The sequence below is a fragment of the Ornithodoros turicata genome, chromosome 2, assembly GCF_037126465.1.
Source record: "Ornithodoros turicata isolate Travis chromosome 2, ASM3712646v1, whole genome shotgun sequence".
Taxonomy (NCBI): domain Eukaryota; kingdom Metazoa; phylum Arthropoda; class Arachnida; order Ixodida; family Argasidae; genus Ornithodoros; species Ornithodoros turicata.
This window is the reverse complement of record NC_088202.1, coordinates 129083800-129109513: the sequence shown is the minus strand read 5'-3', so window position 1 is coordinate 129109513 and position 25714 is coordinate 129083800. Positions and strand designations below refer to the sequence as shown.

General features: G+C 47.7%; 1 protein-coding gene across 1 annotated transcript; it reads right to left on the bottom strand.

The window, feature by feature from the left end:
* Positions 1-3383: 3383 nt before the first annotated feature.
* On the bottom strand, positions 3384-14952 carry LOC135384035 (leukocyte elastase inhibitor-like). Its single transcript, XM_064613286.1, has 4 exons — positions 14705-14952; positions 11815-12069; positions 6078-6552; positions 3384-3779 (listed from the first exon to the last, which is right to left on the bottom strand). Exons 1-4 carry the CDS (start codon positions 14879-14881, stop codon positions 3505-3507), a joined length of 1182 nt encoding a protein of 393 aa, XP_064469356.1. The 5' UTR covers positions 14882-14952; the 3' UTR covers positions 3384-3504.
* Positions 14953-25714: the final 10762 nt, after the last annotated feature.

Below are 25714 nucleotides of genomic sequence, written 5' to 3'. Positions count from 1 at the left end.
GAAACAGACATATGTTGGCCGAGACATATGTCGGCACAGTTCCCATAGAAGTAGCCCCAGGACGCACATTCCCCAGGGCGTCAGTCGTGACGCTGCCCACATCTCTTAGGCCGACAACGGCGAGTCCTTTCACCATCACCATCACCACCACCACCACCAGAAACGGTGGATTGTGAGGTGGGAGCGGTACCGCGTCATATCGGGCCTCCAGAAGCAGAGTGTCGACACGCACATCAATACGTTTCTGTACGCCATGGGAAGCGAATCGGTGGATGTCATGGTCTCTCAACGACTCGGCTATGAGGAAGTGAAGGACTACAACAAGCTGAAGTCACGTTTCGAGAAACACTTCATTCCGAGGCGCAACGTCATTTTCGAACGCGCGCGCTTCAACCAGCGCAGCCAGCTAGAATATGAGGTCGTCGAGGATCTACATCGTCTGGCAGAGAGCTGCGACTTCGCATCCCTGAAGGACGAACTTAACCGATATCGGTTAGTCGTATGACTCCGGGACAAGAATTTGAGCGAGAAGCTTCAGTTGGACGCTAATCTGACTTTGGAGAGAGCAGTCAACGCGGCTCGCCAGTCGGAAACTGTGAAGGGCCAACAGCCTGTTGTTCGGAGAAATGATCTCTCTACCTCGACAACCACGCCTGCGCTTAACGCGATAACTCAACATCTCAGCCAGCGGACCAACAACGCTCGACTGACTCACCGGTCCACCCCTCGTCACTCAGCTGGGCAAAGCGTTCAGCAACGGAGCGCCTGCCGGTGGTGTGGGTCAGCGCAGTTACACGAAGGAGCACAGTGTCCGGCACAAGGAAAGCACTGCACGCCTTGCCAGAAGCTTGGACATTTCGCAACGGTCTGCCTGTCGCGCAAGGCCAACGAGTCAGGCAAAGAGCCCCGCAGAAAGCGTGCTGGTCCCTCTCAGGGACTAACTGTGAAGACCGTCTTGGAGGAAGTCTTCCTAGGCACGATCAGTAACACATTGCCCACCACCGATCCCTGGTTCATCACAGCTCGGGTTCAGGTCACCGACGTCCGGTTTAAAGTGGATACAGGCGCGGATGTGACAGCTGTACCGGCATCAGCTCTGCCGCCCAACGTTCTGTAATGCGTGATACGGCTACTAAGGTACTCTACGGACCCTGAAGGTCCAAGATTGGCACATTGGGACAGCTTGAAGCCGACATAACATGGAATGAACGGACAACCCGTCAGGACGTTTTTGTCATCCGAAACCTACAGCATGCGCTTGTCGGACGTCCGGCCATCCAATCACCCAACGTGCTTCGGCACATCCTCGCAGTGGAAGAAAGCTCTACAAGCGACCCCATTGCGTGCAAGTACAGGAAGTTGTTCGGACCGTTAGGACATATAAATACGGCGTACGACAGCAGGCTGCAACGCCACACGCAGTGAATTATCCCAGACGGGTACGCATTTCCATACTGCACAGTGTGCAGGCAACCTTAAAGCGGATGGAGGGTCTCGGTGTTATCCACCAAGTCGACCACCCTACAGCTTGGTGTGCGCCGATGGTCGTAGCAAAGGAGGAGGATGGGAAAACTACGTATCTGCGCAGACTACGCAGAACTGAACGAAGAGGTCATGCGCGAGAGCCTGATGCCAGCGAGAGCCGAATGCCAGCGGTGGAGGAGAATTTATGCCATATCAGCGGCACCAAGCTCTTGAGCAAGCTTGATGCAAACACCGGGTACTGGGCAGGTGCCTCTTTCCCCCGCCATCTCCGAGATCCCAGCTTCGAGATGTCCACGGTGTTAGGGCGATGCCTGGGATTTCCACAGGTCCCGAATTTTTTAGGAGGGAGATGCTACGCATCTTGGAAGGCTTGGAAGGCGCGTCCTGTCATATGGACGACATTCTGATCTACGGCAAAGACGAAGCCGAACACGATCGAGGCCTGGAAGCCGTGCTGAGGACGCTAGCCAAAGCGAGTGTGACACTCAACCCGCAAAAGTGTCACTTTCGGAAAACCAGGATGGAATTTCTTGACCACATCCTGGATGCCGAGGGTATATCCCCGGACCCGGCGAAAGCAGAGGCAGTATGTCGTCTGCCACCGCCGAGAAATGTAGCGGAGCTACGATCATTTTTCGGCATGGTGAACCACCTCATGAAGTTCCTACCTGGGCTAGCGGTAAAGACCAAGCCATAAAGCGACCTCCTGGCACAGGACACGGCGTGGCTGTGGAACCCCCTTAAGAGAGCACCAGCAAACTCAAGTCCTAATTTACTTTCAATTATTAACGTTTTAATTATAAAATCTACAGGGTCATCCCAATGAGAACATCTAGTCCCTTCGGTCACCTGATACCGTTACTGTTTTCAGAACAAAAATCTGTTCGATAGATCGTCCGCGAAAAATTCGAGAAGGAACACTATTTTCTTCTTTATTTTGTTAATTGTGCATTTTCGGAGACGCGTCTTTCACTCCCAATGTGCGAGAGTAAAAGAGCCACTATCGCCTCTCGCGTCCTGGAAAAAGATGAAAGAAAGCAGAAAATGAAACCCAAGGTACGGGCTGTTCCGATAGCGTTACCCGATAATTTTTTTTTTTTCTTTCCGCAAGTTCATCATGTTCGACACAGGAGGCGGCACTCTGCTCCACTGTGGTGGAAGAGGGCAGGGTTATGAAAATTTCATGGAGGGTAATAAAATGCGCCAGTGTATCAGGACGTTTCGGTTCATAAGCAGCTGGAGCTCAGAACTGCTGAGCATAAATGCTGAAAAAGCTAAATTGGGGAAAATCATTCACGGTGTCCATCACCTGCAGCACTTACACTTCATGGTTACTTCAGTCACACGGGAGGGGGGGGGGTACCTAAAGTTGTCGTCTCACCGCATAACACATTTCCTGATTGCATCGAGTGACTTTCACGACTGAACTGCGCTGCATCATAGCATTGCCCAAGTCGTGAATGTCGTGCGTATAGCATGCAACAACAGCTTTATTTTGATGGCGATGACGGGGTGTTCCATGGCCAGAGGCTATGCTCTACCTATTTATAATCGTAAGGAAGATTGTATTTTTAGTAATCATGACAACAGATATTACAAAGCACCTCTAAGATTCATATTTTTCACGGTCATATGTGCTCCGTACCAGTGGCGGATCCAAGGGGGGGGGGGGCACAAAACGTCAGTAGTTTATACATTGGATTTCCCTCTCCCCTCTCTTCTACTACGCACTGGGACAAAAACTGCCCTCCCCCAAACCGAGTGTTTGGATCCGCCCCCATCCAGTACATAAAGATGAATCTCTTTTGATGTCAGAAGTGTTCACAATGTTGGTCAGTGTTACTCATCTAAACTAAGGTGCAGACAGGTGCTTTCTCGCAAGTGTCTAAACGAGACCATGTGAGTAAAATACATTTATTGTGAAGTGGCATAGAGAACGATGTAGAACTGAAAAGCTGTCAGTATTGCACCACTGTTCTCACATAGTGCAGATTCCACTAGCAAGCCAAGGCGTACTCCTCATAGACGAAGGACGCGGCCCACAATAAGGGCTGCTTCACTAGTCGAGTCGATGACGTAGAAAAGGAAAGGATGTGCAGCGTGGAATTCCACAGGAGGCCTGCGGACTCCGAGTAAGTTGCGGCAATGAAAGACGCAATCGCCCAGGTTGTACCCGATGCCGTTCTCATCCACCAGCACACGTACTAATTGGAAAGCATTTCCCAGGGGCAGAGAAGGACAACCATGTAAGCCACGGAAGTCGTGCCCCTGAGGAATTTTCTTGAACAGGTCACCTAAAACAGGTACAATCCGTTCAATGAGGTTGTTGGCAACATAACGAATATCCAGCCTATAACTAGTGTTGGGCGATCAGCACGTGAATTTTTTTTACCTAGATGCCTTCTCCGCACCAAGAAAGCGTTGGGCACTAGTGAGAGACGCTGGACTGTGCACGCGTGTCGATATTGAAATACGTTCTATACGGGACATTCCATGACTACGTTATCCGCTTGACCCAGAAGGAGGTAGCTGACTTGATTTTTCAAGTTAGTCCCGGCCAACGCCCACACACTTTGCCCAACGGTGCTCCAGTGCTAGGATCCCCACAGGAAAACCACTGAGATGTTTAGACTTCCAAAAAACACGTCATGGTACCAAAACAATAAAATAGAATGCTGATTTTATTACAATTGCAGGAATGAAGCCAAGCGAGAGACCGCTAAGCTAACCTGTGTTGCGGTCACTTTACGCAGCACTATATACGCAGAATAATACCTTGTAGGATAGTCCCTAACATAGCAATCAATTAAAAACAGTCGCACGAACTTCAGTATTGTGAAAACATGATTAGTTTATTCAAAAGTGTTATATTACAATATTTCAAATAGGTAGGCTAGACACAGCTTGCTTCTTGCTCCGAATGATATCGAGTTTCATATCCTGGCACCAAAGTAGCTCGTGCTACATAAACCGTAATTTGTTCTAAACAATTGCAGACATGGCTGCATATTATCTGACCTTACGGAATATCACGTTGCTAGTGTCGATAGTTTAACAGAGTCAATAGTGCTGTAGCCATAAACCAGATAGCGCATAAGTAATACAATCTGACACATCATTAACTGAAAAATCGATGAAAAATCGCATAGCATAACCTTAAACGCTTTCTTCCTGAGTAGTTAATTCGTATGGTAATCCTTTTACCTCTCCAGCGTACTGACGTCATCGTCACTGGTAGAGTGAACACCAGAGCGCTTTTTTTATATCTCGGGGGCAGATGTGAGATCTGGACAGTACTTTCTGTGGTGACCACAGGAAAGTCGCAGGAGTGGATGACAGCCTTCGCCACAGCAGTAAGGTGTGGGGGCGCATTGTCCTGGACCCTCTTCCGGAGTGTCAGTTCGTGTGGCATTGACCGATAAATCAGAGTTGCGTAGTAGTGTATGCCCTTTCTTAGGTAATCGATGTGTAGCACGCCTTTCAAATACCCAAAAACCTGACCGTTGCTTTGTACAGACCGAGCCTCTGGGAAGTGGTGGATCCATATTTCGTCCACAGGCAAAAACTGGACACGGAAGACCACGGTATCTCCTTGAAATCTACTTGAACAGCTGAAGATTGTCACTGGATGCGGCGCAGCACATGTGGTTTTGACCATACATAAGAAATCTTGGGACCTATTTGGCAGTGTTCTCTTGCGTGTTAAGATATCGGGTCAAGATGCGCGGAACTTCCTTTTTTACATGCTTGTGATTTAAGCGATGTCGACCAGGTGATCTGCATTCGTGCACACTAGGAATGTATTCTTGAGCGATCAGCTCCGCAGGCCAGCCAGGACGGGAGGATTCTTCAAGGCTGTCCCGCGTTCCTTTCAATAGCGCGACCCACTCCTACGCCGTGCTGCAGAATGGTTGATTGATTCGGTTGGGTTGATTCGCTGTATGATGAGGCATCCTCCCAAAACGTCGCCACAATGTCCTGATGGATGCGCGCCGGAGTGCCCGCGCAAGTATTCAATGACCGCGCGTGCCTTCACTTTCATCATTTTAGATAAACTCCGTGGATCGCCACGTGCCGGCGGACACCACAGGAAAACCGCGTAGCGCGCATGCGTCGTTTTGTGGTGGCATCTTGAAGAGTGCCTGTGTCCTATGCTGAAGTTTCGTGTCTGTGCGCGCACTATACTCCTGTGTGAGGCCGTGAGCTTATGGAAGTCCTTCGTAGATATGTATGAGCCTTGAAGTTGACCAACTAACTCCGGCGTACACAAATTGCAGGATCTTTATAGAAAACGTTCGTCTTCGTACAGTCTGTTTGCCGTATCAATAAGGTTCTGACGTTATGAGGTAAAAGAAACTTTTCTAAAACTCCATAAGCACAACCTAAACGTGCCAAAACGTGTCAAATGCTATAAGCAAGGTGAACTCTTTCCTCACCTGCCTGCAAGACAGCACCATTGACATGCACCGTTGATATTAACGTGGATTTACGAAGTACTGTGTATTTAGGTTCCATGTCGAGGAACACCATGCACCTCCTCTACAACTGCATGTATCACGAAGCAGCCGACCATAAATGACCCGTGCACTTACCTAACCCAAGGCCGATGAAGAACAGTTTGAGACTCGTTAGCTGTTCCACAGAGAAACGGGGCAGACTGAGGTCAACAACCATGCCGCGCATCTGTCCCAAGAGCCAGTTGAGCTTTTGAGGGTTTACATCCTTCTCCAGTTGCAAAATTTGTCGCGGTTGCGAAGGAAGCAGGAACAACATGGATAAGTCGGCATCGTAAGAGACTCGTACCGCTTGAGCACGTAGTTCTCGTAAATACACATAGTTGTAGACTCCGCGTGTCGTCATCATGGCCACCGGGTCGATGTCCCCCTGGATGTTGCGGAAGGGCTGCACCAGAGTACGCCTAGGGCTGGACCGTGCGCAATGGCGACCACGAAAGTTGAGCGCAGAAGCTACCACGACAGGTTCATCGGGACCACATTCCACATCGATGATGCGGTCGACCTCGCCTCTTGTCGCGTGCCGTGCCCAGAGTCGAAGCCGCTCGCTGGCCTGAGGCAGACCACGTGCAAATGCGAACATACACTGAGCAAGCTTCGAACAGTCGGATGGCCACATGTAAGAAAACAATGATCTTGTTCTTCGGTTTCCTTTCCTATCGCCGTTCATTATTTCCCTGTACATGAACAGCGTAGGAAACCCCCAACACACACGCACGTTTGTTCACGGACATTTATCCGTGCCGAGAAATTCTCGTCGTGTCCTATATTCTGGCCTGTTATTCACGCACTGGGGTGTAGGTGCGCCCAGTGTGCACGCTGACGCTGATAAAAATACGAGATAAATAAAGAAGGGGAAGAGACGTACACTGTTAAAACAGAACTTCACCACATAGCACGCTCCTAGCCAACCATCATTCCGAACGATATCATTCTGTGCATTGATTTGTTGAAAATGGAAGGAGGCACCTATCTGGGACATATCATCTTGTCCCACATAGGCGCCTCCCCCTGTTTTAAACAAATCATGACACCTAACGATATCATTCGGTATGATGGTTGGCTAGGAGCGTTCTATGTGGTGAAGTTCTGTTTTAACAGTGTAGGCCAGCCTCAAGGACAGCGACCTTACAAGGTAGGGGCATAGTCTCCTTACTACATGCCTGCCCAATGATCCCGGAACACACACACTCTTAAAAATGAACTTCACTACATAGCACGCTCCTAGCTAACCATCATCCCGAATGATAACGTTCTCGCCCTAGATTTGTTGAAAACGGGAGGAGGAGCCTATTTTGTGCCGTGTATAATGGCCACAAAATAGGCTCCTCCTCCCGTTTTCAACAAATCAGGGGCGAGAACGTTGTCATTCGGGATGATGGTTGGCTAGGAGCGTGCTATGTGGTGAAGTTCATTTTTAAGAGTGCAGGCACAGGTCGTCTACAATAGTGGCGCTAGTTTCCTAGGTCGGTGATAGCTACCTCGATGCGATACCAGCAGTATTGGTCATGACGCCGTCTCCCTACACACAGATTGCAGATTACAACCGGTGGCGTCTGACAGGCGGAGAGATGACATGACATCCAAAAGAGACTGTACCAACGCTAACTGGCACGGCGTCTTTCGATAACCACTGACTTATCGAGCAATAACACAGCCTGCACAGCATGCGCCCATCCAGGACGCTTATCTGCGCAAAGAACTGTAGAGCAACATATGCACCGAACACACGGCACCGTACACTTAGGTGTAGGCAAAGGTTGTCACTGCTCTGACTGTCCGTGTTTCCGACCTAGGAAACTGGCACCCCCGCACGTTTGCGTGAACGGTCGCCTTTGCATCATTGGGCAGGCAGTAAGGGACGGGTGTAGCACGATTCCCCCGTCCCAACTCCCCCGTCTCATTTCCCCCACACCGTCTCCCCCGTGTGTCAATTCCCCCTGTTCCAATTCCCCCGTGTCAATTCCCCCGTGACACTTTTCGCGCAGTTTGCGTTTCAGAAACGAAACAAAGACTTTGATAGGCGTCGACAGTGACGCATTTAGTGTTTGAGCCGTCGGTATCTAATCAAGTGATCTCATCAATGGTCATCTATACGGGCCGTTTTGGGCGATACTCAGCATTTCATGAACACTCTTCCTAGAAATACCTGGCAAAACCACCAATCATATGAAGGTACAGCTACTGTGATGACTAGAGCCTGCATATTTAGGCATGAAAAAATTTTGGTTTCAGGCGCCTATAAAAGGCAAAAAAAAACTCTTTTAAGGCACTACAAAGGAGTTGTAGGCATCACAAATTACAGCCCAGTTTTTCGTGCTCTACGTAGAGCCCTACTCCAGTGTGGAAAGCAGAGAAAGGAGTGGATCTTGATGACACATGGAAGACAAAAATCAGCCCTGCAACTACGGTCTCAGGGCTACCGGAAGCAACATAAATGAGTCGTTACATGACATCTGTATACATAGAACTCGAAATACTCGAACACGTTGCTTTTAACCCAAGTGACCCGTTCCATCTAATGGCGCTATATTGATACTAACCAGTCCAATCAATCCAATCAAACCCCAAGCTTGTTATTTATCAGCAATTTTGTCAAAAGCGCATCTTCAAGCAATAAATGAGTTCGAAAACGCGCGGGCAGGTATCGTAGAGCGACGCCTTCCACAAGCCTTACCTGTTTTTGCTGCCGAATAGTAGGAATAAAGCTTGTTACAGGCGTTTATATCAAAACAGGCACTAACGCCGAAATTGAATTCCACAAAAAAATTCAGCATTTTTGCTGCATATAGACATGACACGCTTTAGCCTCGCCGTTTAAAAATAAGAGATGAATAAAATTCAGTGGCGATTTAGCGGTAAATGCGAGAGAAATGTGTTAGCATTAAGCGCCTTTTCCGGTCCATACTTGACTTCCGGTTGTCCACTTCCAGTCTAAACCCGACTTCCGTTTCTCCACTTCCGGTTGTCCACCTCCGGTCTATACTTGACTTCCGGTTCGACACTTTCAATTCGTATACGTAAGTCCATTTAATTAACCTTTAATTACCCTCAATTACTTTCAGTTGCCCTGTATAATTACCCTTTAATTACCTGAGGTAATCTTAAATTTCATTTCCTTACCTTTAATTACGTTTACTTGCTTGAATTACTCTCAATTTCGATTTAACTGACGTTAATTATCTTTAATTACATTTAATTACCTCCGGTAACCTGCGGTTACCTTCGGTAATCTTTAATTTCATTTAATATTTCTCTTAATTACATACATCTTACATTCATTACCTTTAAACTCAACTTTCTTGCTTTAATTACCTCTAATTACCTTCAATTACTCTTACCTCTTACTTTTAATTACCTTCGACTACTTCAATTTCAAATCATTTGCCTCCATTTACATTTGCTCTTGGCTTTACAGGGTCGTCATGACCGTTCTTGGGCACCAATAAAACATTATTATTATTATTATTATTATTATTATTATCTCCCCTTTGCATGTCCACTTATACCTCTGCCTCGGTGAGGCCGAGGTATCCATCGGAGGCCATCTCATACAAGGACACACACACATACATATAGCTTTTTCAATTTTTAACACTCCTAGCGCTAACGCATTAAAAATTGTGTTATCTCCCGAGCCATTCTTCTGTTGTAACCGTTGCGGGTCACTGCATTACGGCGGAGGAAATCCGACGGGTGAATTGGGGGCGGTGGAGGTGAGCCGGTTGCTTCGTGCCGGGGGAATCGGGACGGGAGAGTTTAAATCGGGGGAATCGTGCACCACCCGTAAGGGACGTGCGCTTCTCTAGGTGGTCCTTCGAACACTGTTCGAACACACTTCGAACACTTCGCCAAAGTGGAAGAAGTTTAACTCTTCGATCGCTTCCTGCATTGCCTTTTCATCACTACGGACTTCACTGCCATTCAGAAGAGAAAAAAAACAGATAAGGGAAGCACACGAAACGTGGATGATTCTAGTGGACAAAGCACGGCCGCTCCACGTTCGTGAGTGTTCGTTTGCGGAAGCTACACGACCACTTAGCGCCTGCTTTCTCCGCTCCGAAACTTTACTGGCAGAGTGACGAAATTTGGGCTTGTTCGTATGAGACCATTCGAGAGATTATACAGGCCCAACCAATTAAGGATTTGGGTCAGGCCCGTGTCAGTGTTCCTTCCATTGCATTATCTGATAGGGAGCTAACATACCTCGACGCGTGTAAGAGTAGGAAAAACAACCGGCAGATGGCCAGGAGTGTTTTAGCAGCTGATGGGGCAAGTTCCATTAAAGTGTTGGAAGTTAGCGCATGTGTTGCGTGTGTCCCTCTCTTATGTCCTTGTGTTTATAGCGCTCAGCAACAATATGGAAACTTTACTGCATGCCCCCTATAGGCCTAGATACCAGTTTATGCTGTTCCTGCAGAACGGTAAGGTCCGTCTCTATGGCCTGTACATGAACCCAAGTGGAGCCTGTGAAAAGTGAAAACATAAGCGCACGTCTTGAACACGGTGAGCACACGGATGATCCGAGAAAAAAAAAAGCGAAGTCAGCTCACGGACGCGAAAAACGTCACGTTAGTGTGAAACAGGGGTCGAAACCGGAACTCAACCGGAACCGAAAACCACAAAAAATACAATAAAATAAAAATCCCTCTCCTTGAACAAACCGGAACTGAACCGAAAAATATGATGCGGCAACCGGTTCGCCAGTCGGTAAAAACTCATATACCTTCCAAGTCTATTGTTGCGCAGGTTCCGCACCAGCTCCCTGCATCGCTCGGAATCTTGCCGCATTCATAGAGCGGACAAACTGATAACCACGAAGTGGTGAGTCCATGCACCTCCTGCAGCCTCACCTTCACGACATCCCTGTACATTTTTGTGACTCGAGGTGTAAAAAAAAAGACATGTGCTACACGACGGCTACACTTTGCATTGTTGTCTCGGCTGGTTCCTTTCATTCAGCATTGCTGTGTGAAGGCGACGTAAATTTTAATAGTCCACAGTGATATCCACATGCAACGCAGACCTCCAGCGACCACGGGAAAGAGGTTCGCGTGTGGTCCAGAGCATGGAGGAAGGAAACACGGGAGCGGCCTCTCGCCATCTTTTCAACGGGGAGCAGCCTGCCGGCCTGCGCGTGGGACACTGGGACACTCCTATCTACCACGTGACCGCTTTCTTCTCTTTCTTTTCTTTAGAAATTGGCGATAGCCGTTTGCAATGGAGTTCAATGGTATGCTGAACGTCATGTCGCAGCACTTTTCGGTACAGTAAAGAATGATGTGCTGTGAACTGCATGGTTCTTTGTATACCTATGAAGTAGGCGAGGGAGTATGAGGAAGGAAGGAGGAGCAAGCCATCGCCGGAACCTGATATTACTTCTCACATGTGGTACACTGATTAGCAGGGCACACGTAAGCCGGTTCGAACCGATTAATATCGGTTCAAACTGTTATTTTGATGACGCTGAACCCGAACCGAACCGATAACCTTGAACCGAAACTCGAACCGAACCCCCCAAAATAACGGCTCCGAGCCCTGGTGTGAAACCGGTCTAAATCTCCCTACTGAACCGGCGCCGCGAAACAGAAGCAAAGGAGGGAGAGAAGTCTGACGCGAGGCAGACACCGAGGCGCCTAAAGTGCATTAAAGAAATGCCATCCCATTTAAGGTACCACACACCGTACCCGATCTCACTGCATGAAAAGGGACGGGCGGTGCCCCTGCAGCCTGAGACCATGGGGCGATGAATGCATGTCAGACTTCATCTTCCGACCTCCGTGGACCTCCGTGGACAGCATGGAATTGTCCATACCTTTTCACGGAAATTTTCTTTCGGGACGCATTCCGTTCGTCCATTCAAGTTTTCCACGAGGTAGCTGGAGACTTCCGGTGTTGTCTCGCATTCACACCCAACCATGACAACAGTGGCAAGGTCGAAGTCGTGTGTGCCCTCTGGATCGTTAAACAGCTCTCCAGACAGACGACGGAAGATGGGGCTGAGATCCCTGTCCAGATTGCCGCAATTGGTTGCCTTCTCCAGCATCGCCCTTGTGTCACCGGCCGATCCCTACACATGAGGAGATTACAATTTTGTGTAGTTTGTATGGATTAGTTAGTTCACTTTTTGTAAGGTAGTCAGTCATATGACGCCAGTGTTGCTCTTTGTTGTAGGGTTGGGGCAAGATGAGACAGAAATTTGCAATTGAATATGATTTTTTTATATTTTTCGTGTCAAAAAGAGAGAGGAAAAAAAAAACTAGCCATAGGCACATTCTCAGGGGTCTAGAGCTTCCGACTTGTAAATGCAGAACGGGCGTAGCTGTTCTAATAACACAGAACAGGAATGCAAATTGTCTCATCTTGCCCAACCCTCAGGACAAGACGGGACATCGTGTGGGGCAAGATGAGACACGCCGTGCTAGTGAACTGTAAAAAATAGTTTTTGCAATCCAAGCAGACAAAGTAAAGTGGGACCCTACACAACCCCCTTGAGCCCACCGCCCATATGATGTGCAATAAAACCACACAGAGGTCCTACTTTGCTCCACGGTCCTTTACAGACAAGGGAACCACCAGTCTGATGTGTCGCTGGTGGCTCGCTTTTGCGCGCGCTTCTGCTTTGGAAATAACCTAGGAAACAGAAAATTTCCTGGAAAATCCTAGGCAATATGTAAAAAATCAATCTCTGAGGAACAAGCATAAAGCCACCTAATAGTTTACTTATTCGTTTCTAAATTACGTTACATTTAAATTGCATTAAATTTAAATTACATTAAATTGTCGCGTCATGCCCCGAGCATATCATTTGATGCATTTTTCTGTTCAACACCGGATAACCAATATTGCCCATATTTTGCATATATCTAGATAAATGAATAAAGAAATAGGATGTGGGCTTACATTGAAAGAATAAGCCTCCGAAACGCTGCTGCACATATGACAAGATTAAGGACTACAGAAAACCGCGCCTTTTTCGCGGGTCTTTACATTCCAGGCAGAAGTAACCGATTTTTTTTCTCTCTCTCTCTCTTCAACGCGACCATCAGTCCGGACAATTCTCACACGCAATAAAACGGACATGCAGAGCCACTTATGAGTAAAGTTTGAAGTCCATGAAGCAACGCGTCTCTGAGACAGGCGTCGTCGAGCAAAAAATGTCGCGTTTTGTCTCATCTTGCCCCACCTTGCCCTGTAGGCCTTCATATATACACAAGAGCTGAAAGGAACGTAAGAAAAAGTATGGTTGCATTGCGATGGAGCACCAAGCACATACAAGGCAACACGATGAAAATCAAGCTAGAACCGCATGTATTTTACGCACTGAGGCGGCTGTAGCAACAGCATGAAGGTGAACGCATACGGGGCATAATCGGAGTAAAGGTGGATTTCAACAAGATTGCTTCACGATCCTGATACTGCCTAGGTCGTAGAAAACTGACCCTCGTGCAGGGGTGGGTATAGGTGTATAAAAGGTCCACGTGTTAGGAGACACCGGTGCTGCTACGGTGCAGTCTGGCTTAAAAGTGGAGACGGTGCAGTCTGGCTTAGAAGTGGACAAATAGGCCGGGGACTGTTGTAGCCTTAGTTCGTATTGATGATATGCAACTTGCTCGAGGCGCATACGGAGGAAAAGGTGGTTGTTAGGCGGCACTTTGCACGTTGCGACACATGCAACGCTCGGTCCTCGTTTCTTACTTCTTCCTATCGTAAATTTTCCGAACTGCCAACCTACTTCCTCCTCACCTCAAACAATAACCTATCCTATTGTACAACTATGCACGTAATTACGATTCTCGATCCAGTTGTCCAGTGCGAGAAACCTAGTAGCTACAATGCCCATTAACCCCAAACCCAAACGCAAAATTGAGCCTCTGTATGCAATAAGGGGATAAGTCGAAAAATCCGAAACCGAAAAAACTGCAAGTGAATGTTTAGTAAAATAATTACAGATGAGTTTCCTAGAATAACGCAAATACAAAATGTGCAACATATATGCATGTGTCTACTCTACATGCATGTCTCGTTAGCCTCGTTTCTGGGTGTGTGACTTAGCAGAAATTGAACAAAACCCAGGAGCATGACATATCCCCTTTTTCTATATAACACCGCACGCACAGGGTTTACCTGCAGGAAAAAACAGAGTCTGACTTTCATGGTGACGCCAAGACGGGCGAAGTTACCTTTGTGCAGTGGAGCAGCCTTAGATCGTGATTATCATACTGCTAAACAAGCCCAATCTTGAAAATCATGTTCTTTATGGCCAGCAAAATATGACTTATTAGCATTGTGCACACGTTTTCCCGAAAACAACGCTCAGTAGCACTGCTGACACGGTCACGTGAAGTAGGAAGAACACGGTTTTCGAGTGGAAGTCGAAGATCATTTCCGCATCGTAGCAAAATTTAAGCTACACCATTTGTATGCGTGTGTAGAAAAGGGGCCTGATCTTGCTGTCCATCCCATTGACACGCATGCATTTCCCGTTTCTTATCCTCCTATAGCGACTCAATAAATTGCAATACAGTCCTAAATTTTCTTTGACGAGGTACATACTGGTATGCAGACGTCATTGCAACAAAAATACTAAAAAGGGGATAATTCGACTTATCCCCTTATTGCATACAGAGGTTCAATTGCACTACGCATGGTTTACATTACGAATGACGTACATTTGGAAACGGTGAGCGTGACAATGAACTTACCTTATGTAGTAAAACTAGCATATTTGCGATAGTGTATGGTGACACGACGATGTTCCTGTCGTTTGGGAGAAATTGCACGCAGCGGTAGCCCATTTGATTCATCTGATGAACAGCATCGCTGGACTGCATCGTCGAAGATGGTTCGGAAGCATCCTGCGTGGGCTCCGGGTGACTCATAATCAGCGTACTCGTCTGCACGACGGATCCAAGTTTCGTTCTCCCTAGCCTCTGCTGTGCATGGTTCTCGTGTCTTTGCTCTGCTTCTTCTTCTTGCTGTAAACTATGCGGAACAGAGAAAATCGGCGACCACTGCGCGAAAGACTATTAGGTGAGAGTAGACATTGAAACCGATGTGTTGATGAAATGAATGCCATATTACCGCACAATGTGAGTGTCCAAATGACGGTATAGTGTATCAAGACAGAGATGGAAAATGGTCTGAAATAATTTACCAAAAATTTACGACGTGTGGAAGGAGTGCAATCTCAGTCATCCACAACGCCACCATCGACATCAACATCAAATGGCGTCATCATCATCATCATCATACTTGCATCTATCAAAGAATTCCGAAACTAACGCGGACTTGAGGAAGTCAATTTCTCGTAATCTGTGTCAAACTCGTTTAAAGAGTCAGTGCCCATAATACACGATGTTTTTTAAAAAATCTTTTACAGATTGTGTAGAAGAAAAAAAAGTATGAAAGCAGCATAGGATACCGTTTTTGCAGTTCAGCCAGGCGGACATCCTCTCGAAGTGAGTATTAAACTGGTCAATAATTACCTAAAATTAATTAATTATAACTCTTTAATTAGGGTAGTTCGTGCAAAAAAAGTGAGACTTGGTGATCCCGACATTGATTATCATGGTCCGGTAGAAAATTTGACCCCTCACCATCCCAAATGTTGCATCGATCTCAGACAACTACCCCAGAGTTCATCACTGAAGGTACGGTGCCTATAGTTCCCCCGAGGACTCGCTAAGCGGTGACCCTACAAGCTCATTCAACGACCTGGCATTTCACGGTGCTGCTTCGATGCCGCCTCGACCACCTTCACTGCGCCTCTTCACGCCACCTCACGCTTCGCGATCGTCTTCCTCGGGCATCAACTAGCGGCGCCGTTCCGAACCACACGCTCCTGTACCAGTCGCGGTACGCCACTGTCGATCACACCACACGCATCTCCTATGCTAGCGGTCCACGAACCCAGTCGCTACCTTCCCACCAGGTCTTGCCCATTCGTCCTCATCGTGGCAAAGCCAGCAGCCAACCACCCACTGGTGGACAAGGGGCACCTGGACCGCTGCTCCAGTGGGGACCCACAGGGAAGCCACTGTGAGCTCCCGTTCCCAGCTTCCATCTACTTCGCGATGGTCCTCCCCGTCACTTCTCTGGCGACACCACTCATTCAGAGTTTACGCTCACGTACCAGTCGCGGTACTGTCGCTCACTCGCCCTCGACTTCATGCATTTACTCCGCTCTTCATTGGAACACGACCGGCTCACAGTGTACTTGTCCACCCCACCATTCTGCTGCTGCATCTACTTAGATAACAAGTTGTGTGCCCAGCTGTACCTCATCCACGTGTCGTCCTTATTGTCCTCCTGATGGTACCGACGCGTACCTGAACAGCAAACACCGCTCCGCGTCTTAGGGAGGAGTGATGTGGCGACCCGTGGACGACGACGACGCCGCCACTATACTACCGCGCGCCCTGGCAAAAGTCAGCCCGTTCTATCAGCAACGTCCTGGAGTAAAGCCACAGCTTGAGAAGCTCTCCGGTCCTCCGGGACATTCCATCATCGCCTATCAGCAGGACTCTCCTCTACGTCATCTTTACAAAATGAACCTCGCGATTGGACGTCGCGCGGGAGCTCGTGACGAATCGCATACACAACATACACACATCATACACAAAAAATCACACAACATACACTCTACGTGCAGCCAAAGAGCTCCGGCTATTTTTTGTCCTTACACAGGGAAGCGATGCATTTATAGCGCGCGGTATGGAATAACGAAAAGTTGAGCATCCAGCTGGTCACCTCCCAGTCCTGGCGTCAAAGGGCTAGTCTTAACCGTGGATATGCGTCGGTCAGCAGTTGGAGCGCTTCGGCAATTCGGCGCTGACGATTTGAAACACAGAAAACCTGCGGGCTATCACAGGCTTCCACGCGGATCATGGCGGGATGCTTCCATGGGAACGGCCCACGGAGAAGAAGTAAAGAGACCGAACTCGGCTCGCTAGTGGCGACAATAAATCCGCGAATTTTCTGCGTCTGCGACGCGGCGCTTGCGTTCCTTTCGAGCCTTATCTCTTCGAAGTTCCCGTTGTGTCGATGCTATGTTCTACGCTTGAATACTCTACGATTACGCGCACAAATGGGAAATTTGGTAAATAAACATGCAGTTCAACTACTATATGGAAATTAATGACTCCCTCTTTTTGTTGGCAGCTTTGTCGTCTTAACGTTTTGTTCAGCCCTCTTTCTCTGTTATGATGGGAATCCGGCTTCAATGATACTGAGTAGCGACGGAAAGCCACCTGTCGAAACCTATCGTGCTAAGCAAACTTGTAGTCGTGCTTTAACGTTGGATACTGACGGAAACATATTTTGGATGAGGCGCGTAAAGAACCAACTTGCACATGAAATTTCCCTGACATTCACTAGAGGTATTTGCAGGTCTGTAAAACACAAGCAGCGCAAACATTTTGTTATCTGCCGTCCGATACACGGAACTCTTGCCATGGTCACCACAGAGGCGGCAGCATTCGAGACTTCTCAAATTATTTTGCTGAACACAGTAGACATTGTTCATGTTTCGTTTTGTTACTTTTTGTGCAGGCAAGAGCTTCTTGGTATGTTTCGACTTCCTTCCTTCTCTGACGACGAATAGTGTGATCAAGATGCTGCCTTTTTATCGTGTATAATGTTCCATAGAGGCAGGGGCGGATCCAGGGAAGATCCTCGGGGGGGGGGGGGGGGGCACTAAAAAAAAGAGAGGAGACGGGGGGGGGGGGGGTCGCCATGTAAGACGGCGAGCTGCTGCGCTTTCATTTCACACCAGAACTTTATTTCTGATCTACAAGGTGCACGCGGGATTGGCGGGAAAACGGCGCGTGCGGCAGGAAAATCTGCCGGAATAGGGGGCAGAGGTATGTCTCGTGGGGGAGGGCCGGGCCCCCAGGGCCCCCCCCCCCTGGATCCGCCCCTGCATAGAGGGGAGTAGTCATCCCTCATTTTTCAATTGGTGACACTTTCTTGAAGCAGTTGTACATATGGTCGGCAGGTATTCATCGTAGCTGTCCTCGTGACGTAACCGCCAGGTGTGCATGTACGTCAGCCGCGGTGATATCAGCCGCTCACTCAGCGGATCGAAATGTGGTAACGCACATGACTTGGCGGGTAAACGAAGCCTTTGGTTTTCGACAGAGTCGATCGCTTCCTGCGATTCAACGGCTGGTTGCGCGTAACGGACAGCTGCAACTCTTTCAACGTGTTCAGGTCGTTGGAGAGGTGTGAGCTCGAAACCTCGACATGGTTGCTATGTCCACCTTTGTCAAATCTCTCTCAAACCACAAGCGATCGTACAAACTGCACTCCAGCTCGAACTCGTTAATTGTTGCTAAACATGTTTTAAGACGTGTATTGCTGCTTTCCTATCTCGCATCCCCCAACTCGCATATACAGTTGCCGGAAAGAGGGGTGGTCAGCCGGGGATGGAGCCGCGGAGCTCGGGAATCTTCAGGGGTCCGCCCGACCCAGGGCCCCACGGTCACGACGGCCCCCAGCGCCAGGCGAAGCCGCTACGTGAGTACGGGCCAGGCAGCACTCATCCCCGGGGCCCGTAATTTCTCTCACCGGCCCTGTGCACTGGAAACTCTTCCGACCGGAAGAGTTTCATTCATTCATTACATTCATTCATATGAACTATGTGCATGAGTGCGGAGGGGATTAGGTGAATGAAGTATTCACTTCATTCACATAGTCCCCTCTACACTTTAACAAAGCGGCCATTCACTGCGGCTGTAAAAGCCTGAACGGACCCTTTCTTCCACCCGGGCTGTTGAGCCACAATTCGCATGAATCATTAACACGTCATTCCTAACCCTTTAAATACATGCCGATGATGACGAATGTGCCCAGAAGAAGACCAGTCTCTGTTCGAAATATCGGTGACCCTCGTTCTGAGGCAATTCCCTTCATACTTCCTTACCGGTTTCACTGGATTTATACCCGCCTACTGTAGCTCAATCGGCTCAATCTTCCCTAAACTGTGGGTCACGTATCTCAGGCTAGTCGTGACAGAGAGGGCCCATGTAATAGCTAGGGAATTGGACAAAAGGGGACAGCCAATGATGTCATTAGACCACGCCCCGCCTACTATTTTCCGCCACAAAAACAAAAATCTCGTGGCAGCGGACTTCGAGGTCTAACAAGCCAAACAAGCTCAGTACTATGCAATTATACATGAAGGTCTGTGACAGGCCACCTGAAGTCAGAGCCGTTTATAGAGAGAGTTTGGCCATTGGGAGGAGCCTAACTTAAAGCGCGTCATGGGACGTCACGGCCGAACGACCTCCCTCGTCGTGCTCTATTGTTATCCATTGTTACGCCATATTGATGCTGATCGTAGTTTACAATCCAAGGAGAAAAGACACGTGCGTACTTCTTGCTTGGAAAGCCTTTCGTCCTTGAACTATTTCTGTTCGGCAACAAAGCCCCCCTTATCACTTACGCCAGTGGGTCATAAGCCGGTTATTCCTGTAGATTACATTCAACATGGCCACGAAGGTGTCGACCAGCTGGCGGACAGCATCAATATGGCGCGGACTAGATGGCTGATAAGGGGATTCCGCTCGGATTCAGGCTTTTTGGGCGGCGCAACGACGACTCTGACGTCAAAATAAGCTCCTCCCATGAGGCGGCAAAAGATCAAAGAATGGCCAAACTCTCCCTATAAATGGCTCTGCCTGAAGTCACCAACACACAAAGAGACTGTGGACATGTTTTTTCTACATGCAGGATGGAGGTCGGCGGCCGGCTCAGAGGATACAGCGCTTGCTTCTCATGCGATGGGTGCCGTGATCGATGCCTCGTATGCTCAATATTTTTTTCTGATCTAACACACAAAGAGACTGTAGACATGTTTGCACCTCAGTTGTTCTCCATGCAGATACACGCATGTTTCCAAGGAGAAACGATGAGGAGGGTGGGGGAGAACGAGTTCACGGACGCGAGAGTGGCTACGACATGGCTGGGTTACCACATTTATTTGCAAGAAGCACGGGAATTCTTGTGATAAAATGCACTTCTTCTCAGGGCCATCGGCGCGGGCGCGGCGTTCGTTTGCCTGCTCCTGCTATGTTCATCGTTTGCTCGTCTGGTATGGTATGGCCGCGTCCGTTAAAGTGGTTTTCATACCTGGCGCCCGTTATTCCAAAGTAACTAAGACATTTTTGATAGGCCTGACAAAAACGAGGAAACAGAGATGGAGGCCGAGCTGCTTGAAGCAGAGACGCAGGACAACCATCGTCCACCTAGTCATGCTGTTTCAAAGGACGTTCATGACTGTGGTGCTGATGCACCAACTGCGCTCAATTCAGTGGGCGCTGCAGTGGCACATGCTATCCGCTGTTGGGACTGCTGGTGGCAAGTAGTCTTATATTTCTGCTAAAATTAAGGTTGAACATGCCCCATGTGTATCAAGACTTATTCTTTCACACCACGATTGACTTCCAGTTTATTTCAAAACAATCTTAATGATTGTTGGCTTGAGGTTTTGCTACCTGAACAACTTTAAGGGCCACACACTCTTCAGCTGGCAAATGGAATCGCGGTTCAACGTCTGCAGTATATATCTACGTGGCCCGCACTCAGCGCATCGAATAAAGCAGCGGCAGCACTCGGATGCCTCCGTGCCGAGATTGAAACCACTTTGCCTGAGGGCATCATGGCACATCTGGGCAGGTTAGGGCAGCTCTGCACATGCAAGGAGAGAAACACTCATAATACAGAGGCTGGGAAAGCAAGAGAAAATATGCTAACCATCAATAGCTAACAAGAAAAAGAATTAGTTACAGAACAGCAGTCACGGGGAACGCAGAACGATGCGACTGCTCCATCCATGAGTAGTAAGGAATAACCACGAGTATCCGGACACACACAAGGGGCCTGGATACCATTAAATTGGCAATTAATTAGCAATTAGGACCCCCACAGTAATTAGGACCATGCAGTGAGTCACCAACTAAATGGGGAGCATCTAACTCGTGTCTAGACCAACCTGCATGTTTCCGGATACGTGGTCATAACAAATAACAAATAGACAGAAATAGAGTGAAGACAAACAATTTATTTGAAAATCAACAATGCCAGCTCGAAGAAATCGCTCTGGAACGGGCGGCTGACCGCAGACTGCCATGTTGCTCGTTGGCGGCTGGTAGTTGCAGAGGTTGATAATAGGTGGCTACCTGGTTGCAAGGCATCACACCAGATGGCGCCATGGTTCCCAGACAGAAAAATGATGAAATACTAGCAGCAGTAAAAATTGCAACAAGAAAGACACTGCTAAACAAATGCTCACTATTAAACAAATTATCTGAGACCGTGTGTAAAACATCGGGGAAACGGATTAAGACGAGTCCTTAGGTCTAATCGCAGTGCGAACACAGCGTAACAAAGAATACGCAAAAACACAACAGACATTGCTAAACAAGTCATGCAGAGCATGCAGAGAAGGCTTAAGACCAGTGCAGAACTAGGCATCGGAGAGCTTAGGCCTAACTGCTGCACACCGCTACGAAATTGAACAGCTAACACAAGGTGACAACCACAAAAATCCTAGCAACAGGGTAAAAATCAGTGATGGCCTATAACTACTAACTACTTTGCAATGGAGTAGTTTAACTAGTAGTCCAACTACTTTTCAGGGGAGTAGTTAAAACTACTTCTTTAGCTACTGCAACGTATTTTAACTACGTCGCTTAATTCACATACTGTCGTAAAGTCCACTGCCTGTCCCTTGTATATTACGTGCTGACAAAAGAGCTTGTTGAGGAAATATTTTCTGTTGCGGAGTGAAAGCTTCTGCTATAAAGGTACGTACAACATCCGACGGACCATGTACAAAAGATTTACACTCAGGCTCCTCGTTACAGATCAATGCGCCATGCACAAATATTGTAGTGGCTGCCGATTGCGCCACTGTGGACCATAAAATATTTTTGCTTAGCCGCGATGATCGATCATGTAGCCATCCTATGCAGTTATGTGCACACCAGAACGGTAACCAAGGTATTACGCAGGCCGCAACGATCGTCAAATACAAAGCTTGCGGTGGGATTCTTTCTGCGCCTACGTTATAAACTAAGTTACAGAATTATTTCACAACAAATGAGGCTTCACTATACAACCATTAAAAGTGAAGATTTAGTACACATGCACAGCACAATTGCTCGGCATCTCCATTCTCATCTAACCAGTAGCTCAAGGTAAAAGTCGGAAGAACAATCGTGTCGTAAAGCTTGCGGCAAAATCGGAAGTAGTTTACGCCTGCAGTAACCTAACTACTGTAGTTAACTACTCAATAGTAGTTTAACTAGTAGTTTCCACTACATTTCTGCAAGTAGTCGATAACTACTTTTGAACTTCAATCAGGTAGTTTAACTAGTAGTTTAACTACGTGTAGTTAACTACTGGCCATCACTGGTACAAATGAATACCACTAAACATGCGATAGCATGGAGAAAAGGCTTAGGCCGCACAATGCAACGAAACTCAATGGAGGTAACTGCAAGAAAGTCACTACTAAACAAGTCCAGTCATGCAGTGAAAAGGATTAAGGCGAGCGCTGAGCTAGGGGAAAATACACCAAGACCAGACACATCGGGGAAAAGAACTAACCATTACGGCATATCACTCATCTTCCCTCACAGCGACGGAGCGTCCACTCCCGTCAACAACCAGGCTCCAACTGATATGGCGCAGTAATAGCGGAGCAACCGACCGCACGTCCTCTCCCGACGAGAGCCAGCGCTCGACTGAGAAAAGCACCCATCTGCGCCGATGCACCCGCATCCAGCAGTGAACTCCCTCAAGCACCGATTTTTGGTTTCGCTCTCCTTTCGCTGCTGTAGTACCCAGAAGCACTCAGTACACAGAATAAGCCACTGTTTCCTCGTCCATTCCCCCCCCCCCACCTATATGTAGCAACTTGTGCAAGGATCTAACTTCACTGGCAACATAGCGCAGAGAGTGAATCTCAATTGAGTCACACCAAATTTGTTTTGTCATTCGTTTATCTTCTTGTGATTCACTAACTCGCGCAAGTATCGAACTTCGCCGACGAAGCAGCGTTGAGAATGAGTCAGAATTGAAGCAGAACAAGCAACTGCTTTGTCGTTCACTTGCCCCCTTCAATGTAGAAACTCGCGCAAGGATCTAACTTCACTGGCGAAACAGCGCAGAAGGTGAGTCACAATTGAAGCTCACCAAACTTGTTTTGTCATTTGGGTATCTTCTTGCAATGCGTGAACTCGAGCAAGTATCGAACTTCGCCGATAAAGCAGCGCTGAGAATGAGCCAGAATTGAAGCAGAACAAGCAACTGCTTTGTCGTCCACTTGCTCCCTTGAATGTAGCAACTCGCGCAACGATCTAACTTCACTGGCAAAATAGCGCAGAGGGTGAGTCACAATTGACGCACTCCAAACTTGTTTGTTATTCGTTTAATCTCATGCAAGTCATGAACTCGCGCAAGTATCGAACTTCCTCGATAAAGCAGTGCTGAGAATGAGTCGGAATTGAAGCAGAGCAACCAACTGCTTCGTCGTCCATTTGCCCCCTTCAATCTAGCAACTCGCGCAAGGATCCAACTTCACCGGCAAAGTAACGCAGAGGGTGAATCACAGTTGAAGCACACCAAATTTGCTTCATCATTCGGTTATCTTCTTGCAATGCGTGAACTCGAGCAAGTATCGAACTTCGCCGATAAAGCAGCGCTGAAAATGAGTCGGAATTGAAGCAGAGCAAGCAACAGCTTTGTCGTCCATTTGCCCCCATTCAATGTAGCAACTCGCACAAGGATCTAACTTCACCGCCAAATAACGCACAGGGTGAATCACAGTTGAAGCACGCCAAATTTGTTTTGTCGTTCGGTTATCTTCTTGCAATGCATGAACTGGAGCAAGTATCGATCTTCGCCGATAAAGCAGCGCCGAGTATGAGTCAGAATTGAACCACAACCACCAACTGCTTTCTCGCTCACTTACCACCCTTCAATGTAGCAACTCGTGCAAGGATCTAACTTCACTGGAAAATAGTGCAGAGGGTGAATCATAATTGAAGCACACCAAATTCGTTTTGTCATTCGATTATCTTCTTGCAATGCATGAACTCCAGTAAGTATCGAACTTCGCCGAAAAAGCAGCACTGAGAATGAGTCAGATTTGAAGCAGAACCAGCAACTGCTTTGTCATCCACTTGCCCCCCCTTCAATGTAGCTGCTCGCGCAAGTATCTAACTTCACTGGCAAAATAGCGCAGAGGGTGAACCACAATTGAAGCACACCAAATTTGTTTCGTCATTCGATTATCTTCTTGCAATGCATGAACTGGAGCAAGTATCGAACTTCGCCGATAAAGCAGCGCAGAGAATGAGTCAGAACTGAACCACAACCACCAACTGTTTCTCGCCCACTTGCCACCCTTCAATGTAGCAACTCGAGCAAGGATCTAACTTCACTGGAAAATAGTGCAGAGGGTGAATCACAATTGAAGCACACCAAATTCGTTTTGTCATTCGATTATCTTCTTGCAATGCATGAACTCCAGCAAGTATCGAACTTTGCCGATAAAGCAGTGCTGAGAATGAGTCGGAATTGAAGCAGAGCAAGCAACTGCTTTCTCGCCCACTTGCCACCCTTCAATGTAGCAACTCGCACAAGGATCTAACTTCACCGCCAAATAACGCACAGGGTGAATCACAGTTGAAGCACGCCAAATTTGTTTTGTCATTCGGTTATCTTCTTGCAATGCATGAACTGGAGCAAGTATCGAACTTCGCCGATAAAGCAGCGCCGAGAATGAGTCAGAATTGAACCACAACCACCAACTGCTTTCTCGCCCACTTGCCACCCTTCAATGTAGCAACTCGCGCAAGGATCTAACTTCACTGGAAAATAGTGCAGAGGGTGAATCATAATTGAAGCACACCAAATTCGTTTTGTCATTCGATTATCTTCTCGCAATGCATGAACTCCAGTAAGTATCGAACTTCGCCGATAAAGCAGCGCTGAGAATGAGCCAGAATTGAAGCAGAACAAGCAGCTGATTTTTCGTCCACTTGCCCCCTTGAATGCAACAATTCGCGCAACGATCTAACTTCACTGGCAAAATAGCACAGAGGGTGAGTCACAATTGAAGCACACCAAATTTGTTTGTTATTCGTTTAGCTTCATGCAAGTCATGAACTCGCGCAAGTATCGAACTTCCCCGATTAAGCAGCGCTGAGAATGAGTCGGAATTGAAGCAGAGCAACAACTGATTTGTCGTCCATTTGCCCCCCTTCAATCTAGCAACTCGCGCAAGGATCGAACTTCACCGGCAAAATAACGCAGAGGGTGAATCACAGTTGAAGCACACCAAATTTGCTTTGTCATTTGGTTATCTTCTTGCAATGCGTGAACTCGAGCAAGTATCGAACTTCGCCGATAAAGCAGCGCTGAAAATGAGTCGGAATCGAAGCAGAGCAAGCAACAGCTTTGTCGTCCATTTGCCCCCCTTCAATGTAACAACTCGCACAAGGATCTAACTTCACCGCCAAATAACGCAGAGGGTGAATCACAGTTGAAGCACACCAAATTTGTTTTCTCATTGTTATCTTCTTGCAATGCACGAACTTGAGCAAGTATCGAACTTCGCCGATGAAGCAGCTGTGAGAATGAGTCCAAATTGAAGTGGAACAAGCAACTGCTTTGTCGTCCACATGCCCCCTTCAATGTAGCAA

Coding starts and splice junctions, on each gene's coding strand:
- LOC135384035 (XM_064613286.1), bottom strand. CDS start 14,881: ATGAGTCACCCGGAGCCCACGCAGGATGCTTCCGAACCATCTTCGACG. Junction 12,070..14,704: donor TGCTAGTTTTACTACATAAG/GTAAGTTCATTG, acceptor CCTCATGTGTAG/GGATCGGCCGGTGACACAAG. Junction 3,780..6,077: donor CTTCATCGGCCTTGGGTTAG/GTAAGTGCACGG, acceptor TACCTGTTTTAG/GTGACCTGTTCAAGAAAATT.